This window comes from Oryctolagus cuniculus, chromosome 14 (assembly GCF_964237555.1).
Source record: "Oryctolagus cuniculus chromosome 14, mOryCun1.1, whole genome shotgun sequence".
In the NCBI taxonomy this organism is placed as follows: Eukaryota; Metazoa; Chordata; class Mammalia; order Lagomorpha; family Leporidae; genus Oryctolagus; species Oryctolagus cuniculus.
This window is the reverse complement of record NC_091445.1, coordinates 6,637,604-6,664,639: the sequence shown is the minus strand read 5'-3', so window position 1 is coordinate 6,664,639 and position 27,036 is coordinate 6,637,604. Positions and strand designations below refer to the sequence as shown.

Below are 27,036 nucleotides of genomic sequence, written 5' to 3'. Positions count from 1 at the left end.
AAAAGGCTGCAACAGCCAGGGCTGGGCCAGGCCAGGAGCCAGGAACTCTGCCCATGTCTCCCATGGATGCAGGGACCCAAGTACTTGGACCATGTTCTGCTGCCTTGCCAGGTGCATTAGCAGAGAGCTGGACTGAAGGCAGAACAGCTAAGAGTAGAGCTGGTGCTGCAACATTGGAGGCAGGCATCGCAGGCACACATGGCTTAACACACTGTACCAGGACACCAGTCCCTGTAATTTTTTTTGCCATGCATATAACTGGACACACAGACCTCCTAGTAAAGAACCAGTTTTCAGCTCAGAAATGCATGAGCTCACAAAGTACTCCTAAAAACACTTAAGCCCTCCAGCGGCAATGGGCACTTCTGTGTGTCCGTGACTTCTGAGGCACTCAGTGACTGCAGACACCACGACACAAGACAACAGCGATCGTCAGAGAACACAAAAAACTTAGGAGAGATAATACAGGAACTTTTTTATTTTCCCGTGGTGTTATTTTTAATTCCTCAATAATGTTTACATTTGTCACATTCAAAGCAGCCCTTCGTGGTGGGGGGAGGTTGGCATTTCTAGTCATTCCCTATAAATGTCAATGCCCCATAACCCAGACACATGCAGACTGAGCACTGCTCTCCTAACATCTCTGGTCTATTCCAAGGGAGGGCCTTTGGCCCGGAGTCAGGTCACTGCTTGGTGCCCGATGCCTGTATCCCACACTGAGTACCTGGTTTGAAGCCTGCACCTGCTCTCCATCCCCACACCCTGTGAATGCACACCCTGGCAGGTGGCAGGGATGGCTCAGGGAGTTGGGTCCCTGCCACCCACACGGGAGACCGGATTGAGTTCCTGGCTCCTGGCTTCAGTGTGGCCCAGCCCTGGCTGTTTCAGGCATTTGGGGAGTGAACCAGTGGAAGAGGAGTCTCTCTGAGTGTTTCTGTCTGCTTTTAAAATAAATAAAAAATTATTTTTAAAAAAGAAACCTCTAGAGAACATATTTTATAGCCCCTGGATTTTTTTTCTATTTTTGACAATATTCATTGTCAGAAAAGTGTTCTTATAGTGAGTCTAACTCATAGAGGGCAACTTTTAACTCCTTTCTTCTTTTTATGAATTTGGTAGAAATAAAGCCATTCATGAAAAAATCCTCCCACAGAGCCAGAAACTCTAAGGACAAGCATTACTTATTGAGCACATACTTGGTGCTGCACAAACAATCAACGCTTGGCATTTATCTCATTCGATCTGCACACCATGATGAAGAAACGTGCCCATTTCACAGAAGAACAAACAAGCTGAGGGTTGAAGCTTTGCCCGGATCCCACAACTTGTAAATGACACAGCTGGGACTTAGCGCGTGTCTTCCTAGGCTTAGTATCAAGGAACCCAGGTGCTTTTCCCAGAGGCCTCCCTCATTACCGCCCTCACCACTCCTAAACGCAGATGGCCCCCAATTTATCCCTGCTCAACTTACGATTTTTTAGTTCACAGTGGCAGGGAAACAATAAGCATTCATTAGAAAACTGGGTTTTGGATTCTGAGTTTGATCATTCCCAGGCTAATGACACTCACTCGAATCCTCTGGTGATGCTGAGCAGTGGCAACAAGTCCAGCTCTCGGCCAGCCCTGTCCCGTGAGGGCAAACGCCCCACTGCCACAGGCGCTGGGTGGCCAAGCTAGGATGTCCAGTGGCTCGGGAGCATTCAACGCACTGTCAACTTACGATGGGTTTACTGGGATGTGACTCTATCAGAAATCAAGGAGTAGCCGTAATTCCAATCCTTTACCTACTTTTTGGCACCATGTAGTCACCTGAACTGTATTTGAAAACACTCTCAGCATTTCACAAACCTACCGTGTGGGGAAACACAGATTAAGCATCTTAATGAGGATTATTTTACATATCTGAACTTCTAGATTCCTACAGAATCCTAGTTCCACCAATTTCTTAATAGTACTCCACTACTGAATCGCGTCTGACAAGTCATCATAACCTGAAGTCTACTTTTTCAAAACTTTATTTAATAAATATAAATTTCCAAAGTACAACTTTTAGATTATAGAGGCTTTTCCCCCCATAACCACTCTCCCACCTGCAAGCATTATACCGTTAATTCACATGGTATAACACATTAAGGACAGAGGTCCTACATGGGGAGCAGGTGCACAGTGACTCCTGCTGTTGATTTCACAACTGACACTCTTGTTTATGGCAGTCCACTTCTTTTTTTTTTTTTTTTTGACAGACAGAGTGGACAGTGAGAGAGAGAGACAGACAGAGAGAAAGGTCTTCCATTGCCGTTGGTTCACCCTCCAATGGCCGCCGCACTGATCCGAAGGCAGGAGCCAGGTGCTTCTCCTGGTCTCCCATGCGGGTGCAGGGCCCAAGCACTTGGGCCATCCTCCACTGCACTCCCGAGCCACAGCAGAGAGCTGGCCTGGAAGAGGGGCAACCGGGACAGAATCCGGCGCCCCAACCGGGGCTAGAACCCGGTGTGCTGGCGCTGCAAGGCGGAGAATTAGCCTAGTGAGCCACGGCACCGGCCTATGGCAGTCCACTTCTAAGAACACAAGCTGGTGGCGGCCGTTTGGTGCAGTGGTGAAGTCAGTGTCTGGGATGCCCACACCCAGTGCTGGTGTCCCTCGGTTCCAGTTTGGCTCTAAGTCCAACCCAGCTTCCTGCAAACACACAGCCTGGAGGCAGCAGGTGACGGTCCAACACACGAGTCCCTGACTCCCACTTAGGAGACCTGAACTGAGTCCCCAGCTCCTGCTAATGCGCACTCTGGCTGTTGCAGGCATTTGGGAGAATGAATGAGTAGACGGAACATCTCTACCTGTCTCTTTATTTTTCAAATAAAATGCAAATTTTTTTAAAAGAAAACTTGAAACAAAAACCACAAATACTTGCTAGTGGATACAGCTAACTTACTTGCTTTATTACACCTGATAGGTATTTTTTAAAATAAAATTGAATACTGTATGCATTTACATAACTGTGTTATAATCATTGTCTTAGAAAAAGAAGCGGATTCATTTATCTCATCCAAAGATGATGATATGATTTAATGTGATTATTTAATTTTATAAAGAAACACATTATGTTGGGATAAATAGGATATAGGAAAAGAAAGGAGAAAAATCAGAAGGTTGACGTTCTGTCAACCAAGTATCTGTCATGATAAATAACTAAATTAAAATACAAAATGAATCGCCTTTTTGAGCAGGGTTTTATTTCATACTTAGCTGACTTTTCCATTAGAGCATCGGGAATCGTGTCACTTCTGATCTAAAGTAATCGCATCGTGGCTCGTGACCACTGCATCTATGTCCATGTCATCACACGCATTCTGAGTACAGCAACATCTCACAAAAACACGCATGTGGCTCCCCAAAATGCAGCAACACATGGGTGGGAATTATTAGACCCACGAATGCAGCAATCAATAACTCTTATGAAGAATTCTGCCGCACTTTCAAATAATCTTCTGTAGTGGGGCAACCAAAACAGCAGCGCTGTATACAGTCCACTCTCCCTTGAGAATGCTTATCAATCCACAGTGACGCCACGGTCATTTCTGCTAAGGGAAGGCACACTCTCGTGTGCAGGGATGGGAGAGAGCTTGGAGGAATGATCTGTGATCGTCCTCCAACATCATCGAACCAAAGCTCCGCTTTTACCTGTCCCTGTCCAGTTCCAAGGGAAGAGAGAAAAGCGCTGTGTCCAAAAAGCTGCTTATTATTCCAAGAGCCAAGAAACAACGAAGAAAAGATTCCCAGGACCACGCTGCTGTAAACACACACTGAATGTTCTGCAGAACCGTCAAACTTTTATGAAATTTTACTGACTCGTTCATTGTTCTCTTCCTATGTTTGCATATTAAAACAAAAAGGTTCAAATTCTACTAATTTGGGGTTGGGGGGCCAGTGTTATAGAGTAGCAGATGACACTGGCGCCCCACATGGGCACCAGTTCGAGTCCCAGCTGCTCCACTTCTGATTCAGCGCCCTGCTAATGGCCTGTGAAAGCAGCAGAAGATGGCCCAAGTGTTTGGCCAACTGCCACCAGCGTGCAGACCCAGATGCAGCTTCTCGTTCCTGGCTTTGGCTTGGCTCAGCCCTGGCCATTGCGACCATTTGGGGAGTGAACCAGTGGAAAAAAGACCTCTCTCTCTGTCTCTCCCTCTCTCTCTGTAACTCTTCCTTTCAAAGACATAAACAAATCTTATTTAAAAATCTGCTGATCTGGCATAAATGCCCTAACTAAAGTTACTCTGTACTGTACATGCAGTTCCTCAGTGATCCGATACGTGCAGCATTTATCCCAAGTAACCGTATAGAGTTGGCGACCCTGGGGACAGACACTGGTTTTGTTTGTTTGTTTTTTGACAGGCAGAGTGGACAGTGAGAGAGAGAGACAGAGAGAAATGTCTTCCTTTACCGTTGGTTCACCCTCTAATGGCCACTGCGACTGGCGCGCTGCGGCTGGCGCACCGCACTGATCCGAAGCCAGGAGCTTCCTCCTGGTCTCCCATGTGGGTGCAGGGCCCAAGCACTTGGGCCATCCTCCACTGCACTCCCTGGCCACAGCAGAGAGCTGGCCTGGAAGAGGGGCAACCGGGACAGAATCTGGCGCCCCGACAGGGACTAGAACCTGGTGTGCTGGTGCCGCAGGCGGAGGATTAGCCTATTGAGCCGCGGCGCTGGCCCACTAATTTTACATATCACATGTGCCTGAGAAGTGACCATGTCTGTGGAGGTGAGAAAGGACTCTAGCCAGACCAGTAAACCCTTCCTCGCAGTGGACTCTGCACACATCCTCCGAGCTACTCTTCCGGCAAAGCCCAGTTCTTAGACATTGGGTGTGTGACTTGGAGCCAGCCCCCAGCAGGTGCAGTCAAGGGTCTCACAGAGAGCCAGGTTTGGCCACACTTCTGCATAAGCCTCCCCCAGGCTTGAAAGACCTGACCTGGAGCTGGGGGCCCACAGCCTTGGAGAGGAATATTCTAGGGGGTTGCCAGACCTAACTGGGGGCAGACACACAGCAGGCTCTCCTTGGGGTCTCCTGGCACTGGCATCCCAAGCAGACAAGCCTGACTTGCCATCAAGGAGTCTGACTTGAGATGCTTACGTGTCTTTGGGTCAGGCCATGAACTTGGACCTGAGTGCCTACCATTTCAAAATGTCAAAGTCTTTGGTAAAAATCTCTTAGGTCAATTAGATCTTACCTATATCTTTCCAAAAACAATCTAACCACAGACATCGGAATCACAGAATGCAATTGTTGGGAGGAACCATCTAGTCCAACCTCCTTATTGTACACATAAAAAACAATTGCAGTTATTCTACGTGTACCCAGCCAACATTCACGGTGTGATTCAATTTAATGCTGCTATTTATGAATCCGGGCTCCTAAGATACCTGCTAACACAAATGGAAATCCAATTCAAAGGTCAAAGAAACCCCTATTCTGCGTGTTTTTATAACAAAACTTCATTGTGCTTTTTAAAAACCATCAGCATTGTTGAATTCGTAGCTGACTTCAAGCCTGGAACTCAGGCAGAGGAGAAAATGACCCAAAAAACCAGATGCCGAGCACCTTTGAGAGAGGGGTGTACAACGGCTCTGACACCAGCAGAACACCTGCCACACAGTAGGTGTCTTTGGTGTGACGCAGTGTGCAGGAGTTTCCTCTCACAAAGCAGCCAGGAGAAGCGTGCACGTCCCTCCTGCGCTAGCTGACAGAACTGCTCCCTGGGGGTGTTTATCCAGACGTAGGATCCCAGTGGTTTGTCCCCAGGATTTTTACCTGAAGTCCTCGCTAGAATAGGTACCGCCCTCCGAGCCTTCTATTCTTGGTGTTCCAAATGTGGACTGGACGCCAGCCAGGAGCAGCTCGGCTGTGAGCAAACCTGCCATTAACCTAGACCTCTCTAACCTGCACGACCACTTACACACGGCTCCTTCCCCTTCCACTTTAATTAAAGTTTATTTTACCACAAAATCATACAGTCACTGAACCAAAATGCTGCTGTTTGCAGTCAACACGCACGCAGACCTGCTCCATCCCCACGTGCCTCTGGTCTTGCCCGAATTTTCTCAGGGAGACGAAGCGAGAGGAGGCAAAAGCATCTTACCGTCCAGATGATCCACGTAGCAGTACACATCGTAAGTCTCGTGTGGAGAGCGGAACCCGTAGGTCCTGACTCCTTCCTTCCCCATCATGTCTCCATAGCAACCTTCCCGGGGCGTCCGGATCGGGTATCTGGGGAAATACAGGGCAAGTAAGCAGCATGTTCTTCTCGCTGCCCCAGCAATGACTTAAACAAGCCTGCGTCCCCGGACCCTCACCTGACGGTCTGATCAGACAGCCAGCCCGCGTCACATTGCTCAAAGCCATCTTCGTAGGCAGCAGCCAGCTGCTCAGGGGTTGCTATGACTGCCCCGATGTCCACACAGGCCCTCTGAGCTGTCTCGAAATTCAGCGTATACCTGCTGGTGGCCGCCCTGTAGTGGAACACGACACCTGCAAAGAGAGATACAGGCAGGTTCAAGCCGCTTACTGCCCGGTGCGCAGCTCCACGTGGGAGCACTAGTTCAAATTAATGTGCAACATAGCAATAGCACCTCGCCAGTTTCTGGTTTTGACTCTATATAGCATTATGCTACATGTCGGTTTGAGGAGCTCTAACAAGGACATCCATCTAGGCATATCCCCTGGATATATACCACCCCTGGTATATACCACTGGAATGTTTCCTGGCCAGGATTTTCCTGTTAACATGTGAACACCCCAAGACAGAGATGAAAGCCTGCCAATCGCAAGGAGTAAACGGCAGGTCTCACTACAGGCGATGAGCAGGCTACCAAGGGAACACTGGGCACCCAAAAAAAGGAAACAGGTTCTGCAGAACACAGAGAAAGGAAGGTGGCAGAAGACCAACTCCCCTGCCTGAGTTTTACCCAGGGCCAACCCAACATGACTGCATGAAGCATTCACCTGCCCTAGGAAAATATTTACAAATGCCCTTCCTCCAAAAACATCAAGCTCTTCACTTGCAGGAAGAATAAGATGGAAAAGACACTGGATTGCATATGAGCACAAACATTTGTACTAACTCCTGGCTTCTTGTTCCCTACTCACATACAAATTGAGCTCCTTGAGTCTCAATGTCCCGCCCTATAAAGTAGAACCAACATTGTTGGCATTATTTGATTGATCTGCCGACCAAATTAAAAGCATTTTTAAACCTTGAGCAAGCTACTGTGGACTGCCCATGTGTTTATCATGTTTTCTGTCTGACCAGCACAGCTTAGGGTCCTTGCTGGGAGGGACAACATGTACAATTTTCATCCCAAACAAGGCCTGAAATAAACTTCTCCAGACTTCCCCGAGTAGAAGCCGGGCAGCCTTCTCTTTGTGGTGGCGTAGAACTGGGCAACAAGGCTCAAGAAATTGTCAAAGGAGTGAGGAAATAACAGCTGGGGGTGGAGGGCTGGGTCTTCTCTTCCCATCCCAACAGGAGAACTTCCAATTTTAACTGGAGTAATTACCATGACTCATTTCTACAATCCGTCAACATGAGCCAAATTAACACACTAGGGAAGTCTCTGTAACATAGAAAGTGGGACCACTGGGTCTTATGAATGAGATTTTATTAACAGTCATGATATTCAAGTTCACCCATTGTTGTTGCTATTTGGAATGAGTTGTAGTTTCGAAGATATCAGTCACTTTTTCTTATTCCTACTAGTTTCCGGGGGTTCACCACAGTTTTTCTGCCATAGTCTGACTTGTGGCTCTCAGACTGTCTCTCACATGTCCACCCTAGACTGTCTCCCTCTTCCAAGACAGGTGTACACCAGGAGACACCTGCAGGACAACAGTAGCCCGTCTCAGAGACAAGCACCTGGGGGTCCGTGTGAACCCCAACACCTGCTCAGGCCCAGGAGTGGCACTGACAACTCTGACACTCATCTTGCCATTCCCTTCTTTCATGATTCCAAAGGAAGGCCTTTCAAAATAAAAACAAAACTATCGGAGAGAGCACACAACCCTCTCTCTGGCTTAAGCAGGAGACTGAACAGTTGCAAATTAGTGCTAAGTTCATCAAAGCTTCCAAGAGCCTTGCGGGTCATTTAAAATCTTCCATGCGCTCCTGAGATTGGCAGTAACGGCTCACAAAGGGGCCTTCATGACCAAGGCGGAGAGCATCAGTCTCTCTAAGTATTCACAACTGTTGGAATAATTTGAAGACCCCATGGGGCTAAGGGGATTAAGTGGAGGATTTTCATTGTTTCAGAGGGGCAAGGGGCAAATCCATCACTAATTCTTTAACGATGAAAAATTGCAAGAAGTTGTTAAACTCCTTTGGGGATTTTTTAAAAAATGGTATCTATAAGAAAGAGAGTGAACAACAGTACAGCTGTAGGCTAACTAAAGTAAATGATGAACAAGTTAGAAGAGCCCAGGGGATTTTGTGGCTACCTGGACATGGGTGCAATAGGTCTAAGACGGGAGCAATAGAAGCTGAATGTAAAAATGTGCTTGGGGAGTTAATTTGTTGCATCTGAAATTCAAAGTATTTCCTTTTGGCTGTACAACAAAGAGTTTTAATAAAGCCCTTTGCATGTATTTCTGAAAGGTAAATGTTTTATAGGGAAATGTAGGGTTGGAGGAAAATCTGTTCCATCATGTCTGGGTATTAGAATTTTGCTTAATAACTTGCCAGAACACTATGCTTCCAAGAGCTATGGCATTATGTGTGTACCCAATTAAAGCGATTTTTCTTTGCTTTGTCTCCCAACTTAAATTCAAGTGACACATAAACCACCACTAAAAGAAAGGCAAAACTAAAATGCCTATTGCAAATCTTCCCTGGGTCTTGTTTTGCTCCAACTCAAATATCTGTTGGGTCTTGGCCTCTTTCAGACACTTTGGTATGTACCACGGTGTTTTTTAAGTATCTTATTTCTTCAATGTAAGTGAAGAATATAAATGGTATATTTCTTAAAAGAAAACCTAAATATTTTAACACTCATACTCAGAAAAAAGGGACAAATTTTTACATGTACATGTGCATGTGAGTATATACATATATGTATTTGCTTATGTGCACACGCACATATGTAAACATTAAAATGAACAAGCCTTTACATCTTCGAAAGCTCATCACTGACAGTTCTCAATAGCACAATCATGGTTGCTGGACTGCACTATCTCCTGAGGCATCTATTATTTTCAGAACATTCCACACTGCTGGGTGGATGCATGTTTTCCCCACCAGTGCAAACCCTGGACAACAGCCTCCATATGCATTTGGAAAGCCTCACCATCCACGGCCAGCGACACCGAGTCTTGAGTGTCTTCAATCCCGTACATGACGTCACAGCGGTAGAGGCCCGCATCACTGGCGCGCAGTTTGACCATGGTGAGGGAGGCATCGCCCACGTCTTCAGGGTGTGTAGGCACGGACACTCTCCCTATGTAGTCCTGCCCAATCTTGATATTCCCGTTTTGGGCCACGAGGACAGTCGTCTCCTTCAAGTCTTTCCCGCGTTTGTCCACTTCGATCTTGGACCATTTGATGCGGAGGAATTCGCTGGCCTTGTCACTGGGTGGTAAGGTGGGCATGGTTGAGAAATGGCAGGGTAAGCTGGCTCTTCCCGACAGGGAGCCCTTGACCGGGGGGCTCTTTTCCACTTTGACTGCAGGACAGAGAAGACACCGCGTTAGCAGTCCCACAAGAACACCTGCTAGTAAATGCAATGTGTGAACGGATGAGACAGTGGGCTTGGTCACTTCTCCAGGAACTGAAATAGTCACATATAAGTATAGTCACATATAAGGACAACAGCAATTTTAACGGTGTTTCTAACAAAGAGATGGGCAGTGCTCATTTTTATGTACTGAAATATGGTATTCAAAAAGTAAGTGTTTAACACGAACAAAATAAGACATAAAATGAGGCAAGTATGAGAATACTTCAAAAATTTTCATGGTGGAACAACATTGTGGCACAGCGTGTTAAGCCATAGCCTGTGACAAGGGCATCCCAGGTGAGTGCCAGTTAGAGTCCTGGCCACTCCACTTCCAATCCAGTTCCCTGCTAATGTGCCTGGGAAGCAGGAGAAGATGGTCCAAGTACTTGGGTCCCTACCACCAACATGGGAGACCCAAATGGACTGCCAGGCTCCTGGCTTCATCCCGGCTCAACCCTGGCCATTGGGGCCATTGGGGAGTGAACCAATATATAGAAAAATGTGTGTGTGTGTGTGTGTGTGTGTGTGTCCCACTCTCTCTGTAACTCTCCTTTCAAATAAATAAATAAATATTTTCTTAAAATTCACAGAAAATGAAATTGAGAAATAAATTTCTCAGATTCAAAAACATTTAGCAATCCATGACTTTGCAGTATATTCAAAAAGTTCATGGAAGTGTGTCTTATGGGGGAAAAAAATCTACCCATAGATTTCAATGTTTTTTGGACAGAAAACCAACTTGTTTTTCATTCTGTTTTGCCAGGAATTTTTTAAGTACCTCCTGTAAGAACACAAGCGACTGGGGACTGACGGAGGAAGGCAGACTAGAATCAGTGGTGCAAGTTACAAGACCGGACCAGGGCTAGGAAGAACAGGTGAACAGTGAAGATTATATCAACAGGTCAGAAGACGAAAAGACTTTGTCAAGATGGCTGTCCCGTAACTGCAGAGGAAATGGAAATAAAATTCAAAGAGCAAGCCAGAATTTTTAAATAGTACTTCAGTAGACTGGAACAAGGCGAGTCTAACATCTGAAGGACCCTCTTTCGTCCTGTGTTTGAGCCAGTGGCTTTCATCACAAAGACGAAATCCAGCTGCAGTCACCTCTACCCAGCTCTCCAAAACCGCCATCTGTGAAACATCTCCCTGTGTAGCGCATTACACTTCTAAAGATAAAGGAAACATTGACTGTATCTTCACTACACGCAAGAGCGACTGTCCAGTCACCGGAGGAACCTCTCCTCACTTCTTCCAGGCTCCAGCAGTCGGGCTAGACTGTGATCTGAGAGCAGAAATGGCTGTTCAAGAACAAGCAATGCCAAGCCATGCCCACTTCATAGCACATGCTCAGCAAGCTGATGGGGCCTCTGGCTGAAGTGAAATGATTTCTTAATGAACAAAATGATGCGTCCCTAACACTTTTCATGCTGGTGGCCAAAAGCATTGGTGACACATATCCCAACAAGGGCACACATCAGAAACAGGATGGCTGGGGATATAACCTTGTGAATTTGGTGAAGGGTGAGGGGTGAGTGATTTTGAAAATTTCAGGAAGATATTTTGGATATTATCACATCCTTTCAGAAAATATATTCTCTATTACTAAAGACTAAAACTTAACTTCAACATACAGGAGCTGGTTCATATCCTACTGGCTTCACTTTCAATCCAGCTCCTTGCTAATGGTCTGGGAAGAGCAGGGGAGGATGGCCCAGGTGGTTGGGCCCTTGCACCCTTGTGGGAGACCCCGAAGAGGCTTCTGGCTCCTGACTTCTGCCTGGCCCAGCACTAGCTGTTGCAACCATCTGGGGAGTTGAGCAGATGGAAGATTTCTCTCTCCCTCTGTAACTCTGACTTTCAAAAATAAATAAATAATTTTTTTTTAACTTAAGACTGACCTACAAAAACCTTTCATATGACTCAAATAAATATAAAATAATGAATATGGTACTGCATTTGTTCTACTTATGACAGAAATCACTAATCTAGTTCAAACTTAAAATGGCCACTGCATTTGTTTGTCACTTTATGAATCCATATGTAGCTTGTCCAAAGCAGATTTAAGGGACTTTAGGTTAAACAAAAAGCAAAATGAAGTGTGCTATTAGCTGCAGCAAGTTAATCTTTTAAATGTTACTAAGACAATTAGTATTTTGGAATGTAACAGGAAGGCAATAATTCCATTTGTATGGCCTCCTTGGCTTACAACAGAGGCTCTGATTTAGAGCCCACCCTTGCAGGGAAACTGGCCCAGCTCCTCCCGAGATGCTCCACTGTGAGGAAGTGGCCGGCTCCCAGTGGGCTGGTGACAGAGCTGAGCGGGAACACACGTCTCCTCACGCCCCGGCAAGGGGCTCTGAGCTTCAGTGCCCACTCGGTCTGCCCAGCCCTAAACTAAACTAAATCACACAGCAAACTTTCATTTCAGCTCCCATCAGACGCTGGGACCCAACCCATTTCTATGATTCTTTAGCTACTATTGGCAGTGAAAATGTTTGAATTGTTTTGTGATCTTTTTAGTAAATCCATACATAGGGTTCACAGGGGATTCCTTCAGAGTAGCCCTACGTGTTTCACATTCCTTGAACTTGGAACCAAATAGGTGGATGACAACAACAGAAATATTTTTCTTTTTTTTCCTTAATATTTATTTATTTATTTATTCATTCATTTATTCATTTTTGCCAAGAATAGGGATTTCAAGAAGGAGCAAAAATTCTGTGACCTAAAAAAAAATCTATGGGGTTGGCGCCGTGGTTCACTTGGTTAATCCTCCACCTGCAGTGCCAGCATCCCATGTGGGCACCAGGTTCTAGTGCCAGTAGCCCCTCTTCCAGTCCAGCTCTCTGCTGTGGCCGGGGAAGGCAGTGGAGGATGGCCCAAGTGCTTGGGCCCCTGCACCTGCATGGGAGACCAGGAGGAAGCACCTGGCTCCTGGCTTCGGATTGGCATAATTCCCGCCATACCGGCCCTTTGAGGGGATGAACCAATGGGAGGAAGACCTTTCTGTCTGTCTCTCTCTCTCACTGTCTAACTCTATCTGTCAAAGAAAAAAATCTCCTGCTTTACTTTTATCATATGTTTTAGTAAATTTCTTTGTCCTTCATAAAATTATTTAGAATATTAACTGCAGCACAAATAAAATACTGCTTTTGTAAGGGAAAAGTAAACAGCTTTCCCCTCAACTTCAATTATGGTATAAATTATACAGTCTTCTATCACCTCCATAAAAATACTTTAATATAAATGACTTCTAGTTCCTTAATACCTACTGGTAAGTTACAGTTCTTTTCACAAAGTGTAGGAGCCTGGATGGACATGGGATTCAGCTGAGTCGATCCCATGGGGAAATTTTGGTCACGTGGTGCATCACTCAATGCTCAGTGGCTCTGCTGTAAGGAAAAGGTGCATCGGGACAGAATGACGCCAGCAAGCCATTTCCTAAGGGCCACTTACTGTTCCATGTGTGACCGATAAAAAAAAAAAATAAGACCTTTTGTCAGACATACACATGTATTCATGTAGAGTCCAATCTTAAAGACAAGACTGACAAAAACCTCAGAGGCCAAATCTTCGAAGTATTAAATCTTAATTCCCTGGGTCACAGGTACTAAGTTCACTAAATTAAACATTTTCAAAAAGAAACCTAGCAGCTCAGAGTATCATGTTTATAGACTATGCATGTTGAAGACACACTGACTGCCACCTGCAAGAACTTGTCTGAAACTCTGACAGTGACAGCAGTAAAAATTAATCCCAACAAAAAGTTCACTGTTTCCACCAGGTGGCTTGTGGTGTAGACAGGTATGCGAAGGGAGAAAGCTTGAAATGATGAGTGGTCAGTTCCCCCCTCATTCTCTTGTTAGTAGGTTCTGCACAGTAAGCGCGATGTAAAGTCCATCTGTACAGTTTGACTAGAGAGAGAGAGAGAGAAAGAGAGAGAGACAGGGAGACAGAGAGAAACACTGGCCAAATAGATGTCCGATTGGGAATATGGGACTCTATCACTCTCTGAAGTGACAGGGTCACTATCTAGTTCGCTACTCCTGCTTGCTCATGACTCCACCTCTTCCCATTAGAGGAATTTCACAATAACTAGCTCAACGCTAGCTAATCCACAATTAGGACAGTTTATAATGCTCTTTCCAAGGAAAGAGCATTTTGAATCACAGTGGACAAGTTGTTCATAAAGAAAATCTTAAGAGGAAAGTATCTATGCTGACTCAGCAATAAGTCACTGCTATATATCCCATCATGAACTTGACAGGTCTGTCTTATGCGGATCTTAGCTTTTCACCCTTTGCCTCTCCAATGAAAAAATAAGATTGTCCTGAAAATAGTTCTAAATTAACCTCATCTCTCAAAAGTAAGCATGGGTTTACCAAGAACACGGAGAGATCTCTCAGTATTGTTGGCTACATTCATTATTTTCTAAAATCATGTAAAGCAGCTACATCATCAATTATTTATTTGTGTTTCAGTACGGGGGTCCTTTCTTTGTTTTTAGGAGGAAATCCAAACTTGCACTCAGGAATGGTTGGCTACTACTGTCTCTGCAACCCGCTTCCATCACTGCCCGCCCAAGCCAACTCCCTGTTGTACATCCCATCCTATACCTTCCCTCTTCACCTGATGCGCTTAGCCCTCCCCTCCGTCACCCTGCCCTTCACTGCTCCAAAAGTTTGAGGACGACAGCTCTCGGGCTGGTAACAAAACTGTGGAGCCTAGACTCTGCCAGTCCTCAGGTCATCTGCTGTGACATCCATCTGTCCCCTTTATTTATTCATTCCCTCATTCAGTCAACACAAACAATGGTTAAGTCTGGCAATGTGTTGGAGAAGAAAAGTCTCTTGCAGCCTACATTCATCTTGGGCGAAAGGGTTGTATTGGCTGCAACTGCTGTAACAGCACAGAGGACCCTAAGAACATAGTCGAAGGGCTTTTAAATTGGTTAGGGAGGGAGAGGGAGGCGGGGAAGGGAGGAGCCATCTCATGCGTCACTCATCATTGGCTCCTGCCACGTCCTCACCACACCCATCCAGCCCCCCCATGGATGTGAGTCCTCTGCCTCCACCCAGCAGTTCCCTTCTGCCCATCTCCACGCCACCCACCTGCCACAAGCTCCCTCATGTCATGCCCAGCCTCCCCCGATAACTGAAATCATGTCCCTGCTGCCACTCTCACTCAACAACAGGGAAATCAGAATAAGGCAGAAAACGGGATTTTTCCAGCATTTCTCAGCTCTTAAACTTCATGGGCTGACATCCGTCAGGGATTCCTACTGCACCTGGAATAAAATCTAGTCTTTTCTGAAGGCCACAAAGGCCCTAGAGAAATAAGAAGTACAATGTGGCAATGAGGAGCACACACGCCCAGGACACCCTGGGCTCCTCCCCCAGCTCTGCTATCTACCAGGTGTGGGGCATTGTGCAAGCAACATAGCTTCCCGGTGCCTGTTCCTAGGTTAATGAGTTGATGTCAGGCACTAAAAATAGCCCTAGCCTGCAGGGTGTCCCATCCAGGAGTTAAGCGGCATTATTTATATGAGCTGGCCTTTATCTTTCTGTCCACATCTCCTACTCATCTTCAGGGACAGTAACTTTCCTATCACCTGATGACACGTCTTGCTAAACTTAGGGCCAGATGAGGCTGACTGGGTTTTCCTCATCATTCTCATTTCAGTTAAATTGTCACTTTTTCAAAGAGGTGCTACCAACCCAGCCACTTTGCAGGTGCCTGAGCGAATCTTCTCTGAGGATCTGAGGCCCAGGGCGAATGAGGAAGAAGTGAAAGCTGAGCCTGCGGAGGCAGGGACACGGACAGGACTCAGGGGAGTGTCGGTCCCGGTGCTCCGACACAGCTGCTCGAACAAACACAGGAAAGAGGAAACTTGGAATCACAGACACCCCCCCCCCCCGCCCCGGCCCCGCCCCAGGTAGCAGGGGTCAAAACCTAACTGTCAGCCTTCTCTTTATCTTCTCGATGCTTTTCAAACACTAGACCCTTTTCTGCATTGGAAAGAGTTTGCAAAGCACTAGCGAAATACTTAGAATTGTAAAACCTGTCCAGGGCCATCTATGAGCCTTTCTGGGTAGTCCAAAGCTACCAGGGCAGGTTCTGAAAACCCAAGTGAACCATTGGCATCCTGTTCATTATTTGGTTCTGATTCATTTACTTAAAAATGCTGTGTGTTCAAAGTGTTTATTTATTTGGAAGGCAGAGTTAGAGAGAAACAGAGAGAGACAGAGTCTGATGATCCATCCACTAAAAACCATGGTTTTCACCTCTGCAATATTTCACTAAAAGTTTCCAGCACTGAAGAGTTACAAACCAACTCTTCATTCTAGCAATTCCGTGTTGCCATCCCATCCCCCGTACTTGAGTTTTTATTTCAATGAGCACCAGAAATTGTGACCAGGCTCACCTTGATGTAGTGCCTGAGTCGCTATCAGGGCCGAGCACATCCATAAGATGCTTTTCACATTTATCAGCATCTTGACCTAGAAACAAACAAACAAACACAGAGTAAATCTCAAGCATTCAGGCTCCTGGCAGACCAAAATAAACCACCTGCTATCTGTGCTTCGTCTGCAATTAGAGTACAAGAGGAAACTCCTCTTGGTTTGTAAAACCAGGAGAGATCTTGTAATAGGAGAAGCTGTCTGAACATTTTAATTAATAGTTTGAATCTCACCCAATGCAGTGGTTACCAAAATAACTTCAGCACCCCATTTGGGAACACACAACAAAATGGAAATTTGTGACAACCACAAGCCAATAGGCTACAGAGACCATAGCCCATGTAAGGACAGGCACAAAGAGAGAGGGTGACCACAAAGTGTGCTTAGAAACAGGCAACGGATCACGGACGAAGTTGGAGAAGAAGAGGAAGCCTCAGGGAGACACGCGGAGAGAAAGAAATTGACGTCCAATGTAAGGTGAGAAGGAACCCCGGGGTGGCTGGTGCATATGCTACTGAAACACAGAACAAGGGCCTCCACAGGCTTCTCAAAGCACAGAGTCTACTGGAGTTCAAGCTGGCTGAACAAACAAAATAAACGCATTACAAGGAGCTGTTAATTACAAAAGGGACCAGCGCTGGCCATGAGTTTGAAAGCTGTTCCAACAGTTCCAAAGTCTCACGAGTAAAGAGTGAAAGAAAATACCCTGGACGGAGAGTCAAGGAACAGGGCCTTGGCACTGCCATTAGATGATTGTGTAACTTCAGCGAGGACATTTAACCATCTGGGTCTCAGAATGGCCCCTTCCAGCTAGAATTTCTATGAAGCTACAATTATGAAGAGGATAAGTACCAGTGTCAGGGACCGCTTAGAAATCAGAGCCAACCTCAGAAGGACGCCAGAAGATTATTTGGTCTCCACAGTTGAGCCCTTCTCACGTATATTTAGAACAATTCTCTAACAGCCATTGCTGGACGGCTTCCGAACAGTCATTCTTCCTTCTTTCTAACAACACTCCAGTTTTATTGTGGCATCTACCCTCCCTCACGGAGTGAAACATCAGCGGAGACTTGCTCAGCCCCAGGGGACAACCCTGATAGCCAAAGTCAACTGCAGTGGTCCTATTCTGTCTGTCAGTGACGAGTCTGAGAATAGCAGATGGTTGGTACACGGCAGCCAATGAGATGTAAAGGGATCTATGCTCCTGGTGCCCAAGGGAGGCTCCTGCGCAGGTACATCCTCCTAAGGACAGAAATGCTTAGGCCTCTGCACCACGTGGGAGACCTGTGCATGAATATGTTTGGATATGTCATTCCAAGTTAAAACTGTATAGGGTCACACTGAGCCCCAGATGTCTCACTTCTTAAAAGACACCTGCAGATCTAGCATGTAGGTCCTGCTTAACTGGCCTCTTGCCAGTCGGAATCCACCAAGCAGCTGCCTCTCCCAGTGGGCCCATGTGCTTGTGGTCATCACCACTCCACTTAGCCTCCTACCCATTTCTGGCCCATATGTGGCCCTTTAGGTACCTGGGTTTGCAACTCTTTAATGGAAGGTGGCCATTTCTCTCTAGTAAAAGTCGCAGAGTGCTTGTGTTGACTCTCATTACCCAGAACTACACGTCCATTGCCTCTTCCTGGGAGCCTGTGGGCATTCACTCCACTTTCCCTTTCTTCAAGTGACGTCCAAGTCCTTGGCTGTTAAGATATACTATTCGCAGGGCCGGCACTGTGGTGTTGTAGGTTAAACCTCCACCTGCAGTGCCCACATCCCATGTGGGTGCTGGTTCAAGTCCTGGCTGCTCCACTTTCAATCCAACTCTCTGTTAAGACCTGGGAAAGCAGTAGAAGATGCACCCACGTGGGAGACCTGGAAGAAGCTCCTGGCTCCAGATCAGCCCAGTTCCATCCTTTGTGGACATCTGAGAAGTGAACCAGTGGATGACCTTTCTCTCTCTCTCCCTCTCTCTGTAACTATGCCTCTCAAGTAAATAAATAAATCTTCAAAAACTATATATACACTATCTGTCTCCTGCATTTGACGTGATTCACTGAGAAACGTTCTAAAGCCTCTTTCTTTGTTCCAAGCAGCACTCCAAGCCCTGTTTCCATGCTCCTGTGTCTGTCTCGTAAGCACCGACTGCTAGCGATAAGAAGTCTGTCTGCATGGAAAGACCCAGGAGATAGGAGAGCCAGCCCCTATATTTAGCCTTCTACGCCAGTGAAGTCAAGGGGAAGAGGAAAAAGCCATCCAGCAATCGAGATAGAGCTGACGGAAACTTTTCCTAGGCTGAGTGACACGAGAGACCAGGTCAACAGGACTCTTGGCCACGAGCAATGTCTGCAGAGAGGATAAGAGCCACGCGGAGAGGGGCTGCCTCCGAGAGACAGTCAGGTACTGTTGAGCACATACTTAGTATTCTCCCTTGATCTTGGGGAGGCCCAGTCGAGCTCGGGGTGACTTCAGGACGCAGACACTGGTTTTCCCTACCATTCTGCTCATTAGTTACCCCAGACAAGAACTGTCTAGGATACAGCATCCCGTGGGTGTTGTAATTACTATTTATTTAATGATGCATGAGGCTGAGCAACTTTTCAAAGGATTGAAAAACACTGATATTTCTCACTGACTCTACCTGTAACAGAAAACCTGGTCTTTCTTTCAGTTCTGTATAAAATCCTTGATCTGGAGCAGCTGTTCAGCCCCTATGTGGGAACTGCACATCCCATTTCAGGGTGACTGGAGTCCTAGCTTCGTTGTGCCCAATGTAGCTTCCTTCTAATCCACACCCTTGGAGGCAGCAGATGATGCCTCAGGGACTTGGGTCCCCACCACCCACATGGGTCTTTGACGGAATTCTGAGCTCCTGGATACAGCCTGGCCCAGTCCTGGCTGCCGTGGACATTTGGGGCGTGAATTCACAGATGGAAGACCCCTCTCGCTCTCTCTCTGTCTCTCTGCCTTTCAAATAAAAAGAAAACAAATACATTTTAAAGCGTTATTAGATCTTTGTCTCTCATAGGTTGTAAATATTTTTGAAATGTGCTATTTTTGTGTAGACAGTGTTGTCAATCAGTCAGGCTTATCAATATTTTCTGATATGGCTGCTATTGGGTTTTATGCTTTGCTCAGAACAGATCTCTCTACGCTTAGCTTATTTTTTAAAAGCTTATAATTTCCTCTAGTCATTAAAAATAATCTCTACATTTCATATTTGATTCATCTTAAATTTCCTTTAGGATGAGAAATGAAGTGGAGATTAACTCGTAAAAAAAAGACAGATTTTATTAATTTGAAAGAAGAGTCACAGAGAGAGAGAAAGAAGAAGAGACAGAGAGATCTTCCACTAGCTGGTTCACTCCCCAGATGGCCACAATGGCAGGGGCTGGGCCAGGTTGAAGCCACAGCCAGGAGCTTCTTCCAGGTCTCTCACAGGGGTACAGGGGCCCAAATACTGAGCCATCTGCCACCGCTTTCTCAGGCACATCAGCAGGGAGCTGTATCAAAGCAGAGCACAGGCCAGTGCTGTGGCATAGCAGAAAGAGCCGCTGCCTGCCGTGCCAGCATCCCATATGGCCACCGGTCCCAGTTCCAGCTGCTCCACTTCCAATCCAGCTCTCTGCTATGGCCTGGGAAAGCAGTGCAAGCTGGTCCAAGTCCTTAGGCCCCTGCAACCATATGGGAGACTAGGAAGAAGTTCCCAGCTCCTGGCTTCAGATTGGTCCAGCTCCAGCCATTGTAGCCATTTGGGGAGTGAGCCAGCGAGTGGAAGATTCCCGCTCTCTCTCTCTCTCTGCCTCTGCCTCTCTGTAACTCTGCCTTTCAAATACATAAATAAATAAGCAAATCTTAAAAAAAAAAAAAAGGGAGGGAGCAGCCACATTTGAACCTGCTCCCACATGGGATGCCAGCATCCCAGCCAGCAGCTTAACCCCCTACACCACAGCACAGACCCAAGATTAATTCCTATTTTGAGTTGATCCCCACCAGTCGTTTCCAAACTATTTAATAATCCTTCTTTTTCTACTGAATGTCCATTGCCATTGAGTCTATTTCTGGATCCTGTCTTCTATTCAATGAAAGTAGACAATCAGAAAACATGCTCATCTCTAACTCATTTTATAGATTCAGGAGGAACCACCTGGACATGCTTTAGATTGTGATGCTACTATTAAGATTACAGAATTAAACTGATATGAATACATGAACATCAGTCAGTTGGGTAGTTTTCCATTTTCCAGAGCCTTTTCATAGATCTTTTTCTTTTGGTCTTTGTGGCTATGTATTCACTTCACAGATTATGACTAAAAGTCCAGAAGTTGTGTCTCAACTTGACTATTCCAGCCAGTGAGTCACAACTCAAACTTGCTGGTTCTAAGCTTAGTTCTTATTCTACTGTGCCTGGGGTAATAGTCAATCAATCATTTTATATTAAAAAGATGATAAATATCACTTATTCTGTGATTTATTGCATGTAAGTTATTGTATATAATCTAAGTTTATTAACATAAACATCTCTGAAAATTCTGAAAAGAATGAAGTAGGATGTCTGCAGACAGAGATGGAAATAAACGTAAACACAGACCTACATCTGTGCCTTTTGTAAATGACAGATCTATCTAGAGGAGTTCCAGGAACCGTAACTGGCAAACACAGTGCACAAGGATTCTTTGTACTGACCAGTGAAATGTAACCACTGCTGCCACATTCAGTGGTAAGAACTTTTCTTAGCAGTATCTACAAACCCAGAAATGCATGTAACGTATATGATTTTCCAAGTCTAGAACACAAGAGTTTAAGGGGAAACACTCCACTAAGCCGAGTGGCGCTTGGCCAAGACGTTTCTCTCTGCTTGCCCCTGTTCTGATTTCAAATCAGAGAGAGTACGCGCTTTGTGTTTTCTGGTCAAGTTCAGACCCACACGGCAATCGGCACATTGTCCCAGACCACAGCCAGCGTCCGCCACAGTGAGCGTGAGCCACTCCCCCAGGAGGTGCTGTGGAAACGCACTTCATTCTTCCCCTCCCAAGAAGCACGTGCCCTGAGCGGGTCTGCCGCCTCGCAGGGCTATGCACCACTCACATCCGCTGTCTAACAGCATTGATCCGTGAATGAGGTCCACAAGCTTGTTTAAACCCCACCAGGAAAAGTGAGCTTAGTGATAAGACTGTGGGAGACAGAGTTACCGTCTTGCTCAGGAGCTGTGACCACCAGGCACAGAAGCACAGCACTGCTAGGAAAGCAAGAGCAAGTGGTGCATCCTTAACCTTGATCATACACAGCTCTGAGTTAGCTTTGTAGATGCAGCTCAAACAGAACTGGGCAGCGTACACACGCAGGCAGCCCGGGACACCAGATGCAGCTGGCTCCCGTGTGCGTGCACAGAGATAAAGAAGCCTGTACCTCTTCCTACCACCCAAAAGATTAAGGACTGTGGACTTCCTGCTAGAGGAAGTCATTTTTCAGTCACTCCATGGGGACCCTTTGCAGGAGTAGTGGGGACATGAACATCCATTCAAAAACTATTTCTGTATCCATAACTCTGAAGCCAGACCCTTTGAAAGCTTGACATATTGCCCTAATAATTGCAGTTCCATTTTCTCCCGAGTGGGGACGGATACTACCTCAGGAACCGAACTGTTGCTTTCTTTGGTGCTTTTAATCTGCAAATTTTGTAAACATTTATTTATTTGAAAGGCAGGGTGAGAGAGCTAGAGCTAGAGATGTCTCCTACCTGCTGATACCCTCCCCACATGCCTCCCCAAAGCTGAGGCTGGGCCAAGATGAAGCCAAGAACCTGAAACTCCATCCAGATCTCCCAGGTGGATGACAAGGTCCCAAGTATGGAGCCATCGCCTACTGTCTCCCAGGGTGCACACTAGCGGGACACTGGGATCCAGGGCAGAGTGGGGACGAGAACTCCATACCATGCCCAACGCTGCCTCCAATCCCCTAATTGGATATTAAACTCACAACATCCTATTTTAGAACTTTACGTGAATGTTTCCACACTTGGTTTTGCACAATTGCCAAGCAATATTTTACAATAGTTTATATCACAGTTTTTACAAGGAGACAGAAAAAAAGGAAGAATGGATCCATGTGAGGTGACAGAGAGTTCATTAAATCTCAGTTCTTCTAAGACAAAGCAAAGACGCTGGAGGATTAAGGGCAGGTGATGGGTCACAGCAGGTGAAGCCGAAGCCTGGGAGGACCACGTCCTCCCAGATGGGATTTCCTGGGATCCAGGCGTGTAGCTTTCAGTCCAGCTTCCTGCGAACGCCCACTCTGCAAGGCAGTAGTGATGGCTCCAGTCCTGGGGCCTCTGCCACCCACGTGGGGGCCAGGACTGAGATGCCTGACCCAGCCCCAACTGCTGAGGGGCATCTAGGGAGTGAACCAACCGATGGAAAATCTCTTTCAAATAAATAAGCAAATCTTTTAAAAAGCAAAACTAATGGCAGAAGAATTGAAAAGCAGCTCTATAAAGAGCAGTGGGTGGGGGCATATGGCCGCACAAATCCAGGCCTATGGGCTGCACGTGCTGAGCTCTGCTTAGGGGCGGCTGACACCCTGGAACCCCACACACATTCCCCTTAGTCCTGCCCAAGGCAAATCTTTCGCCAATCGAGATGCACTCTGTGACAGTCTGGAACTTGACCAAGCTTGTAACTGACTTAAAAAAAAAAATTGGTCTGCGACGGACCTAAAGGCATTTCAATTGTCAATCTATGGAGTACAGGATACACTCATCTCATCTTTTTACTTAAAAAAAAGTTTCACTGGACTAAATTTCTACTTCCTTCGCCTCAAGGCAAAAACCCTACATCCTTCCTACCACTCCGGAAAAAAAAAAGACAGCCTTTTAATAGGAGCAGGGTCCGCCCCCGGAGCTGCGGGCTCCCGCGGCAGGGTGTGCGGCGCCGCCCCAGCTTGGCCCCGCCCCGGCCCCGCCCTGCCCCGTTCCAGCCCCCTGCTCCGGCAGGCGGGGACCCCGGCAGCTCTGCCCCTGTCTTGGAGCCCGGGAAGGCACACCCAGAGCTGACGCTGGGCCCACGTGGCGGCCGCTGAACCCCGCCGCGTTTGGGGGCGGCCGGGCCTGGAGCCCCTTGGTGCCTTAGCACCTTCCCTGCCTGGACTCGCCCTCGCCACCCCGGGCGCCTCGGTTCTCCCTACTGAGGGCCCTAGGACATCTCCAAACGGGAATTGAGGTCCAGCGGCGACCCTAGGCTCGCCTCCCAGCTGCGTGACAAGTGCTCCAGCCCCGTCCCCTTTCCTCCCCGGAGCCCGCCTCGCCCGGGCTGGAGTCCTGCACTTTAGGAAGTTCGGCCATTGATTCGGGGGCCCTTATTTTGCAATGGCCTTGGGGGCGGGGCCCTAGTCCTGGGTTCCAGCGACCGACCGTGGGCTTCGGTACAACTTGGGAAAGTGACGCAATTCTGGGTGACCTCTCCTACAGACGCACAAGACTGCGCGTCAAGGCCCCCCTACGCCCCAAACCTGGCAGTGCCCGGGGCCACGTGCGCTCCCCCACCCAAGCAGCAGCGCTCGCGCCCTGGTTCTCCAGCAGGCGCCACCGCTGCGCTTCGTACCAGGTTCCTGTCTCTGCAGGCCCCTAGGTTAACACCCGGACCCGGGCAGCCTAAGGACCAAAGAGGCAGCTGGGGCCTCCCGCCCTGGAGCACCGAGTAGTGGGGAAAGCCGTTCGCTCCTTTGCCTCCACCTGCGCGGGGCTTCTCCGTCAGGGGGCGCCCACACCCGCAGCAAAGCGCCGCGTTCCTAGACATCTGGGCTCCGCAGACCGCAGCCCCCGGCGCGGGGCAGATCCGAGGGAGCGCACCGCCTCCCTCGCTCCGCCCTCCTCCGCGCCCCGGGAAGGCCGGGATCCCACCCCAGCCATTCATTTGTCAGCGTGGGGGAGGGGGCGCAGCCAGAGGGGCCGGGAGGCAGAGAAGATGGAGACGGAGAGAGGGGGACTCCAGTGTGAGACCAGAGCCGGGGCACAGGCAGCGGCATTGTAGCGGGTGCGAGCGTCCCGCAGCCCGCGCCGCCCTCCCGCGGGCGTGCAGGTCTCGCCCCGGCGCAGCTCGATCCCGGAGCAAATACTTGCGGCTCTGACACCCTTGTCTACCCCGCTCTCCGCCGCCCAGCACCCTGACCGCTCCACGCCCAATGACACACGTTGCGGACGGACGCCGTGGTCCATGCGCTCCGTGGCGCCCGCTTCCCCGAGAGGGCCCGTGGCACTCTCCAGCCCCGCGCGTCCCCCGAGACCCCTGCGCACACTCTGGCGACTGCTCGGTCGCCAGTAAAGTTGCTCAACTGGAGCAGAGCCCTGGGAGGGGGTGAGGACACGGAAGGGAACCAGGGACAGCCTGGGTCCGGGCAACGGGACTGGACCGGAGGCCCGCGCCACCTTTGTCTGGAGAGTGCTCTGGGCTCCGCTTTGCGGCGGACACCCAGCTGCGGCCCCGTTCCGCTCTTGGGTCGACAAAACACTTCCTGCACATCGCCTCTGGGCTAGGGCCAGCCTTTCCCGCCCAGGACCTCCGCGGAGCTCAGACAACCCCACCCCCCTCCCCTGCTAGAGCGCACAGGACAAAAGAACCCGAGGCGCCGGGACAGAGCCGTGACAGCCACCAGGTCCCCGGAACGACGCGGCCCAAGGGCCCCGTGCGCCTCCCCGGCTGGACCTCCCCTCGCGCTGCCCGCGGGCCGGAGGGGTCAGGGCCCGACAGCCGCGGGGAAGGGGCGCACTGTCAGGAGCTGCCCGCGAGCGAGCGGCTTTCCAGGAACGCCCCGCACTGACCACAGGGGCGGGGGTAGGGGGACGAGCAAGCCAGGTGGCCTGCTGCGGAGTGCCCATTCAAACTTCTGCCTCAAGCAGGTTAACAAAAACACCCACAGTCCAGGGGTGCCTCTCTCCTTGCAGCGTAGGACCCCCGACTTTCTAGGATTCGCTCGGGCTCCCTGCCTCCCCTGCCCCCCGACTCAGTTCCTCCGGCTCCCCCCACCCACCTCGGGCTTCTTTTGTCTGGGTCCGTGTGAGCAGGCTCGCTCCACAAGCCCCCTCCGAAAGTTACCTGCATTTTCTTTAAGCGCACGCGTGTTCCTAACTTCGTCTTGCAGCTTCTCTTAGCCTTAATGAAAGCCTTGCACCAACTGCAGTGCACTTCTTTTTCCCCAAACTCCTGGGGGTTTTGCTCTAAGTTTTTTTTTTTTTTTTTTTTTTTAAGAGGGAACAAAAGAAACATTACCTTCAAAGGAGGCGTAATGCAGTTTAGGGGGGAAATTCACCGCGGCGGCGCTGCGCGAAGGGGCTCGGCGTTGCTCGGGCGGGTCACATAGGAAGCGTGGTGGCCTGTGGACCAGTGCGGAGGTGCACGGCGACGAGGGAGAATGCGGGGCTGGCCGCGGGTCTTGGTGCCAGCGCCTGTGTCCCCCGCACCGGGGCTCGCGGCGGGTGCGCACGCACGCCTGCAGTTCTTCGCCCAGAAAGGCTCGGGGCAGCTCGCCTGCAAGTTCAAATGCGGGTTGTGACACCCATCATCATTATATCACTGTACCGTCAGCACCGAGGAGGAGACTGGGCGCGGAGGAGGAGAAGGAGGAGGAGGAGGGAGAGGAGGAGGGAGAGGAGGAGGGTTCATTCAGCTTCCAGAAGCGCTCGGCTGCCTCAGCCACTCCTAGGAGCCAGCGCTGGAGAGCGGGGCGGAGGGGCGGAAAGGCAGCACCCCGCGCGCCTGCGGTAGGGACCGCCTGCCTCCGCCCCGGCACTCCCACCGCCCGGCGTTTCTTCCCCCACCAGAAGTACCAATGGGCTTGGGGACAGCGCGCTCCCGGGCCGGCCACCCTGTGCGCAGCATCTCCCGCGCGCCGCAAGAAGCGGCCAAGCGCCCCCTCCCCACCTTGCCCAGGGAGGCCCGCTAGGGATTAGGGGACCGGAGCCCCCAGGCCAGCCGGTGAGGGGCCGGCCCGGGCGCGCAATGCTTGGAAGCACAGGAAACTCAGGAAGGGGGGGCGGGGGCGGGGGAGCCACGAACTTGGTTACAGTGCCTTTGCGCGCGCGCACAGCCTGCCTGTCCCATCCCTGGGAAGTGTCAGGCTCACCGCTCTGCCAACCTGGAAGAGACACAAGGAGAAAACAAAACAAAACAAAAGGAGCTCCTCCTGAGACCCGCAGGGAAAGGGGAAGACTCCCCCACCCCCAGCCCGCCCTCCCAGGGAACTGCCCCACAGGGGGCCTGGCATCACAGTGCACAATCCACAAAGACCCCAGTTTAAAAAAAATAAAAATAAAGGCTGGAAAGGAAATCCGCACCCCCCCCCCCACAAATCCCCTGTGGCAGTCTCCCCCTGCCTCAAACCCACCGCAGTCCACACAAATCCACACTCTGCTTTCTCCCCCGCCTTTGCCCTGCCTTCTACAGGGTCCCTTAGAGTGGAGTGCTTGGTAATTTTTCTGAGTACCGGAGACTCTTGGATGTGCCAGTCGCCTCTCCTGCTGTCAGGAAAAGGACCTCAGGAACTCCAGCGAGTTATTCTTTCCCGGGCTCACCCCCACTGTGTAAACAGCAGCTAAGCAGGCAAGGGTCCCCAGCATTGTATTCCAGAGCCAAGGGTCAACTAGTTGACACAAAAGGTTTCTGCCATAAGAGAAGAGGAGTTGGGTTTTCCTTTTTGAAGGCAAGTATGAGTTGATGCAACAGGAACAGAGTAAGTCCAAGACGCCTAGTCCGTATTGCGCTGTGGGTACCGTAATTGACGGGAGGTGTGCAGATGGCCCTATGATTCCTCTCTCCGAAGGCTCTCCACG

At 49.0% G+C, this 27,036-nt stretch overlaps 1 protein-coding gene across 4 annotated transcripts in view; it reads right to left on the bottom strand.

The window, feature by feature from the left end:
• VCAN (versican) overlaps positions 1-25,957 on the bottom strand; it is a 106,477-nt gene extending 80,520 nt beyond the window's left edge. For 2 of the 4 annotated variants that reach the window (XM_008261907.4, XM_070056399.1), the window contains exons 1-5: positions 25,478-25,957; positions 16,184-16,259; positions 9,331-9,705; positions 6,349-6,523; positions 6,135-6,262 (exon numbers count right to left, since the gene is read on the bottom strand). In XM_008261907.4, coding sequence (XP_008260129.2) covers positions 6,135-6,262; positions 6,349-6,523; positions 9,331-9,705; positions 16,184-16,253 — 748 coding nt within the window. In that variant the 5' untranslated portion in view covers positions 16,254-16,259; positions 25,478-25,957. The remainder of the gene's footprint in view (positions 1-6,134; positions 6,263-6,348; positions 6,524-9,330; positions 9,706-16,183; positions 16,260-25,477) is intronic. The other 2 variants (XM_070056398.1, XM_070056400.1) reach the window with 2 other exon arrangements.
• Positions 25,958-27,036: the final 1,079 nt, after the last annotated feature.